At 45.2% G+C, this 8,054-nt stretch overlaps 1 protein-coding gene across 1 annotated transcript in view; it reads left to right on the top strand.

Annotated features, from left to right (window-relative positions):
* xkrx (XK related X-linked) overlaps positions 1-6,457 on the top strand; it is a gene marked incomplete at both ends in the record, with an annotated part of 6,681 nt that extends 224 nt beyond the window's left edge. Inside the window, 3 exons of the mRNA XM_080526729.1 lie at positions 1-39; positions 5,251-5,510; positions 5,610-6,457. The exon at positions 1-39 is cut by the window's left edge and continues 224 nt beyond it. Of these exons, the coding sequence (XP_080382855.1) occupies positions 1-39; positions 5,251-5,510; positions 5,610-6,457 (1,147 nt within the window). The remainder of the gene's footprint in view (positions 40-5,250; positions 5,511-5,609) is intronic.
* Positions 6,458-8,054: the final 1,597 nt, after the last annotated feature.

The following is an 8,054-nucleotide window of genomic DNA, read 5'->3' as shown; positions in this document are numbered from 1 at the left end:
CCTCTTCATGCATCTCCTACTCCTGGGCCCTGTCATTAGGTAGGTACCCACCCGGGTCAAGGCAAGGGGTCACTACCATGGAATAGGCTGGGGAAAAGAAAGAAAGAAAGAAAGAAACGTGGGAAACGGATGCTTTATGATGTGGATGACTCTATCATCCGCCCTCTGCAGACCGGTTTGGTCATGTGGATTAGTGTTTAAGTCCCTCTCATTTCATGATGCCTGTTGACCGACATGGTACACAGGGACACACAGTCGGGTTCTGTCTCCTCATCCTACTAACCCCAGCCCCTGTAATTGGGTTCCTCACTGCTGGCCATGTTTGACCTGATCTAAGGTTATGCACAGTGCCATTCATTGTGATGTAGAATTGGATGGGCATCCTTGTGTTCATCAGTTTCACTGATCTAGTTGGCTGAATGAGACATCTAACTCGTAACAACTGAAGTCCTTCCATATTTTGAGTAAGATACCTTCACTTGGAGGTTCCCAATTGGTGCTCTTACTCAAAAATTCCACCTCTCATACCCTACAGCAGTGGGGTCATGTGTCTGACCTGTTGTTTGTTGTTTGGTAGAGAGTTTGCTTCGGTTTAGGTTGGTATGATGAAACCCAAGCCTCCTATATCTTGAGAATAATGCTGGGCTTTAATTTGTTAGTAATTCATCGTTGGTTGATCAGGGTTAAGGTTCACTGTATTGACTGTATGCGGGTGTGACCCTTTAGCTCACAATTGAAGAAGTGCAGTATGCTGACGGACACAGCCCTGCATGGCTTCCATTTCATACAGAAATACTATACTTAACTAGAGTTTCAGCGTTATATCGTTTGTCATTGCAAGTGAATATGAACCATTAGATGTGAAGAGTGTGACTGACTATCTGCCATTTGTGGCAACCACTGTGTCCAATATGGAAATATCTTTATTTTGTATTTTATTTTATTTAACCTTTATGTATACAGGTAAAAACACATTGAGCCCCAAGGGCTCATTTTCAAGTGTGACCTGTTCACAGGCATACAACATCCACCACAAACAAATACAATACAAAACCTGGCCTACATAGTCTAAAACTAAACTAAAACGACATAGTCTAAAACTAAAACTAGTCTAAAACAGTCTAAGATAGTCTAAAACTAAACTAAAACGTCAAAAACTAAAACTAGACAGCTAAAGAGCTAGGGACAGGGAGGGGTCAGCAATGGGCAAAAGGGAGGGTCAACTCAATTGCAAGAACAAATCATAGACTCGCACTGTATGTCTCTCAGCAAGAGCTTAAAACTGGAAAGAGGGATCAGATGAGACAGTTTCAGACTCTGCTGTAAAGATGAGTATGAAACTCTTCTTTACAGCAGCATTATCAAGATATAGGAGGCTTGGATGAAACCCAAGCCTCCTATATCTTGAGAATAATGCTGGACTTTAATTTGTTAATAATTAATCGTTGGTTGATCAGGTTTAAGGTTCACTGTATTGACTGTATGCGGGTGTGACCCTTTAGCTCACAATTGAAGAAGTGCAGTATGCTGACGGACACAGCCCTGCATGGCTTCCATTTCATACAGAAATACTATACTTTACTAGACAGCGTTATATCGTTTGTCATTGCAAGTGAATATGAACCATTAGATGTGAAGATGTGAAGAGTGTGACTATCTGCCATTTGTGGCAACCACTGTGTCCAATATGGAAATATCTGCTTGAACTACTGGGATTCGGAAGCAGTGCATGTGTATCATTTCCCCCCTGAGATTTCCACAAGGAGTGCAGGAAATGTACTGCTTTCTATATTACATTATAAGATCACACCAAACTTCATAGTACAGCATATCTTAAACCTGACATCACTGGCTGTATTTGTTCCAACCATTGAGGCAAATTGTGTCTGCTGGCCAGCAGGCATTTGCCAAACCAACATGGCATGTTACTGGCACAATGTTTACACAGTAAACTCGTTCCCTCACCCCTCACGATTGTAGCACTGATAATGACCCTTAGTTTCCAGCGAAGGCTACATGGATCAAGGTCTGGGGTTCGTTGTGATCTAGTTCTATAATTATACATGACAGAGGCAGGAAGTCTCGGGATGACATCCCCTCTGGTTGTCTTCCCTTAAAGAATACTTAATTTGTAAATGAGTTAAATGTGTCAAATGGGGATAAACCAACCCGGTAAGCAGTACACAGACTGAAAGTTTACATTTCAAGTAGTTTGTCCCTACAACCTTTTGTGATAATGTAGCATATTATAACTATTCTCTAACTCTACCTTGAAACAATGAAATGTCAGTTAAAACAGATGTGCAGTAACTGCTACTCCCACAGACCACAAGGTGTTTCCTGTGGAGCTTGGGGATTGATGTCATTACTGATCAGCTGCTGCATCTCCATCTGTTTACAAGAAATACTCCTTGTTGCTGTAGCAGTTTCCTAGCAGCTCGGGCCAAAGGTTCAAATGTTGCTGTATAGATAGTGTTTCTTTGTAAAAGTCAAGACGATAAATGCAACTCTGCAGCTCAAGCAGTTTTGGTTAGGGATTACACATCATAGTAAGTGCCTCATATGTCTATAAACGCTAAGTTGAGCTTAATGTACCTCGGAATCTATCTCTGTGGATGTCGTGTAACATGGTTAACTTCGAATCTCTGCAGAGTCAAGTTTCCTGCTTAGGGTGGGGGGCCGTGTCATGTCTTGTCCTGAGATGTCCTGAGAGAATGTGTTCCTCCCCTAAGGCAGAGACGGCTACAAACACAATTACTTGCTCATAGTATTCAAGTCACAGCATGCAACACTGTGCCAAGACACATTGCAACAGGTAGGCTAAGCATTGTTGTTATTCTAAAACGAGTTTAAGTTTAATCACTCAAAGAAATTGAATTTTGGCCCAAGGTCAAAACAGATCTGTTTAAGAACCAAGGTTCGGTTATGCCCATTGTCTGTTAGCCAAAACAGGATGACTGTATCTACTGCATTTCCTCGTGGTTTAATTACGCTGATGTCAACAATACAGGTTGTGTCAGGAAAAAGGGTAGTTGCTTGATTTAGAAGACAGTTCCTTCTTGTGGGTGTTTTGTGTTTCGCTTTGCTCTTTTGGCAATTAGGCTGAGCTGAGAGAGAACTGATTTCTTAGGCCAGGGTGTGATTTCCCAGCAGTAGGCACTTTGCAAGAAGATGGTACCATAAAACCCTGCTGTGGACAGACAGCAGACATATTGATTCAGCTAATCTTTTCCTCGGCCATGCTTTTCTGTTAAGTGAAATGGCTCTCTCAGTGCAGTTACAGTACCTTGAGTGCAGTCTGCCTCACTGGACTGACATCAGCCTGCATTCTCAGCGCATTGTGATTGTGATGCCAAGTTCCCTTAAAGGAAAGGCAGTACATTGTAATCTTGTGACTGGCTACCTACTCCCTCCCTCTCTATAGACCAAACAAAACAGTTATAAAAGGCAGACAAAATGACCCTGGTTTGTATGCCGAAACAGAGATAAGGAGCAGCTTGTGTAAGATCGTCACCCTCCCCTCCCTAAGGTCCCATGTCAAGTGGAAGTAAAAGGCAACGGCTCGTGTGAGGTCACAGTGAACGTGATTCCTTACCACAGCAGCTGAAGCAATATCAGCTGACTGCTAATGTAAGTCAGAGGGGTCCCATAGTGCAGCTAGGGGAGTGAATCCTCATTGTGTGTGTGTGTGTGTGTGTGTGTGTGTGTGTGTGTGTCTCTTTCACTCTCTCTCTCAGTCTCTCTGTCTGTCTCTCTTTCTCTCAGCGTATGCCCAAAGTAGGAGTTTTTGGTGTGAAAGACAACATTCCAGCACAGTACAGTGTGATTTACTGGTGTGTGAGTGTGAATCCCCCCTGAACTTGGTTTTGTATATCAAGCTTGGCTGTGTCTACTGCGATGTATGACACTGATTTAAAATATGGTAACAACAATGCTGTTTTTGAGTAGTGTAGATCATGCTTATGAACAGTGAAAGCATGCACCTTGCAAAGGGAACACACCCTTCTCAGGTTTCAGTTTCAGTCATTGAGTCATTGAGAAGGCTAACATGTGAGCTTCTTGGTTGCCATCTAGTGGACCCACATAATCATTCCTCTGTCCAATATTGAAATAAATGTATAAATAATATTGAATGAAAATGTACGCCTACTGAACAATTAGAAGCACTATACTAATACTGGGTAGTTCCTGCCTTTGCTCTCAAAACAGCCGTGTTGGAAACATTCCTTTTGATTTTGGTCCATGTTGACGTGATTGCATCATGCAATTCCTGCAGATTTCTCAGGTGCACTTTCAAGCTGTGAATCTCCCGTTCTACCACATCCCAAAGGTGTTCTATTGGATTCAGATCCGGTGACTGGGAAGGCCACTGAAGAACACTGAACTCATTGTCATGAAACCAGTTTGAGATGACGTTTGCTTTGTGACATGATGCATTATCATGCTGGAAGTAGCCATTAGAAGATGGGTACATTGTGGCTATGAAAGGATGCACATAGTCAGCAACAACTCAAATAGGCTGTGGAATTCAAGAGATGATAGATTGGTATTAACCGGCCCAAAGTGTGCCAAGAAAACATTCTCCACACCACCTCCACCAGCTTGGCCTGTTGACACGAGGCAGGTTGGGTCCATGGATTCATGCTGTTGGCGCCAAATGACCCAACCATCTGTGTGCCTCACCAGAGAGAGATTAATCAGACCAGGCTATGTTTATCCAGTCTTCAACTGTCCAGTTTTGGTGAGCCTGTGCCCATTGCAGCCTCAGCTCTCTGTTCTTGGCTAACAGAAAGTGGCCTTCTGCTGTTGTAGACCATCTGCCTCAACTATGTGTTTTCTTTATTGTACCATCCTGAGTAAACTCTAGAGACTGTTGTGTGTGAAAATCCCAGGAGATCAGCAGTTTTAGAAATACTCAAACAACAATCATGCCACGGTCAAAATCACTGAGATCAATTTTTCCCCAATCTGATGGTTGATGTGAACATTACCTGAAGCTGCTGGTCTGTATCTGTAGGGTTTTATGCATTGCGCTGCTGCCACACGATTGGCTGATTAGATAGTTACATGAATGAGAAGGTGTACAGGTGTCCCAAATAAAGTGTCCAGTGAGTGTATGTCCTTTGTCTAAAATGACAAGTAGAACAAGAAATGGCCTTGCTTGTGTTTTGTTTAGCCTGTACTGCCCTCTGGTGGTACTGAGGCATCACTCGATTCTCACTGCCCATCCCCCATCCCTCCTCTTCTCAGGTGTGTTGAAGCTCTGGCGGTCTACTTCCAGGCGGGGAAAAAGGAGGAGCCGTACGTCACCATCTCCAGGAAGATCCACTTGAAGAAAGGTCAGAGCACGCGTGTGGAGTGGGAGATCGGCCACTCGGAGCGCAAGCTGGCCACCCACCGGAACGCCTTCAAACGCACCGCCGTCATCCAGGCCTTCCTAGGCTCCACCCCCCAGCTCACCCTGCAGCTGTACGCCACCATCCAGGAGAAGTACATCATCACCACCAGACGTAAGACTGGGTCATCTCAACGTTCATCGATAATACACACGTGCTATGTTCGTGTTGTTGTTTTATTAACGTAATAACTGTCTCTGTCTGTTTCTCCAGTCACTCTGATGATCATCACGCTCATCTCCATCACGTATGGCGCCCTGGTCTGCAGCATCCTGTCCATCAACATCCGGTACGACGACTACAAGATCCGGGTGCGCCCGGTGGCCTACCTCTGCATGATCCTGTGGCGGTGTCTGGAGATCGCCACGCGCGTCACCTCCCTGGTGCTGTTTAGCACGGCGCTCACCTACTGGGTGATCCCCTTGGGCATGGGCAACCTGCTCTTCTTCTTCTTCCTGCCCTGGGCCGAGTTCTGGGCGCGGGGCCACCGCCTGCCGGAGAACGTGGAGAACAACTTCAGCAAGCTGGGCACCACGGTGGTGCTGAGCCTGTTCACCTTCCTCTACGCCTGCATCAATGTGTTCTGCTGGTCGGCCGTGCAGCTGGACCTGGGACACCACGACCTGATAGAGAAGAAGCAGCGTTGGGGCCGCCTGGCCCTCTACTACGGCTGGCGTTTCGTGGAGAACGCGCTGCTCATCACCATGTGGTACTTCTTCAAGTCGGACTTCTACGAGTATGTGTGCGCCCCACTCCTGGGGGCCCAGCTGCTGATCTGCTACAGCCTGGCCGTGCTCTTCATGCTGCTCTTCTACCAGTTCGGCCACCCGTGCCGGCGCCTCTTCAAGTACAACGTGCACGACTGCCTGCACTGCGTCTGCGTACGGAAGAGCAGAGGGCGGCCCCCACAGAGTCACCCCCCCCACACCTACAGCACCACCGCCACCATGGTTCTGGTTGAACCGGATGAACCGCAGGACCGACGTCCCCCTGACCTCACCAGCGGACCGGCGGCGGAGCGGGAGACGGCTATCGTCGATGACATCATGGAGGCGGCGTGAGACGGTTGTAAGGTTCCCGTGTTGCAATCTGGAGCCACTGCTAGGTGTAGTCTGTCTAATGCCTGTTACTGTTAAACTGGACTGGACTGTTAAAATGTGAATGGCATAGATAACAGATGGACAGGGCTGCTTAGTACAGCCGCTTAGCAAGTGGTATATTGAAATGTTCTAGCTTTCAAAATTGGAACAGTGGTCATTTTTATTTAAATAGTACATTCATGCATGCCATGAGTCAAGCCATGATATATCGACCATACTGTTCGGCTAATGATAAGGGAAATGGTTTACCGCTCTGGAGACCGCAGCACTGTCTTTACCGGACGTATACTGTGCTCCTAGAGAGAACCAGTGTGCCACAGGAGACCAAAGAATGTACTCTGTTAAGATATGCAGCGATGCACAAAGACTGCCTTGAGAGAGCAGCATTGGGTCAGGTACAGCGAGCCAGGTGTGTGGGAAACATGCCAAGTGTCTCCGGGCCTCTAGGGCTGACCGACCGCTGGCTGACTGACTGACTCACCCAGTACACTGGGACTTCCCCCAGGCTTACCTTCTCTCGGGGGTGTTGTTTACTAACGGACCAGACCGACATGTTTCATAATGGTTCTTTCTCCTGGCTTTTGAGGGGGATGGGAGGGGTCAGATGAAACCAGATTTTCCTTCCTCATACCCTGGTCTACTCCACCTACTGTACTGTAAGTAGTGTTATCACTACCGGCCCTGGCTGTTCACTTTGCTCTGATGTTATTTTTTTGCCTTTGTACAATATGGTTAAAAAAAAAAAGTGAGACCATCATAAAGAACAAGTTGCTAGTCTATAAGAGACAAAGCAGGTATTATTACATATCCTCAAGATTTATGAGTGCACGTGTCACAGTGTCTGTAAATATGTTTTGTAATTGACAAGTGTGATTCATAACAGCCTTTTTCTCTCAATGCTCACAAGATTGATGCCTAGTTGCCATGGTACCGTATCACTAAATCATTAAACTGCATTTATTGACTGTTTTTATGTGTATTGTTTGTTATGATTTCATGTTTAAGTGCCTTAACTGCTGCATTGTTACCGTACTTGAAATGAAAGGTGTTGAATAAAATAATCTTAATGCTGTAATGTTAAGAATCCATTTGTCTCCACTTATTTTATTGAAGTGTTAAATGTGGTCTCCAAAAACAGAAAACATGCATGCAAGTAAGCATCAATCGGAGGCATACCAAAGGTGTGGCGTAGTGTACGTTTCAGTACACAATCCATCACTTCTTGTCTTGAAGCAGTAATGATGCTGCCATGGAATCAATCTCATGTTTTTACTACCTAGAAAATGATGAATTGTAAAAAGTGTCCCCCTCAATAATTGTTGGTCAGTAAGTAATTTTGAAAGGCCTACACTGCTATTATGAGCCTCACCTTACTTACCACACAGGGTAAAGTAATTGTATGCTACAACAAACGGTAAAAAAAAAATAGCAAAGTGATTGAAAGTGAATAAACTTTGAGATGCTAGACATTATTTTTTACAATAGATAGCGTGACTCGGTCAACACTGACCTGATAACTCACAAGACAGGTAGTTCAGGTGACGCCGGTCGCGTTAGA

Source organism: Nansenia antarctica (genome assembly GCF_963989245.1).
Source record: "Nansenia antarctica genome assembly, chromosome: 3".
In the NCBI taxonomy this organism is placed as follows: domain Eukaryota; kingdom Metazoa; phylum Chordata; class Actinopteri; order Argentiniformes; family Microstomatidae; genus Nansenia; species Nansenia antarctica.
This window is presented reverse-complemented; position numbering and strand designations above follow the sequence as displayed.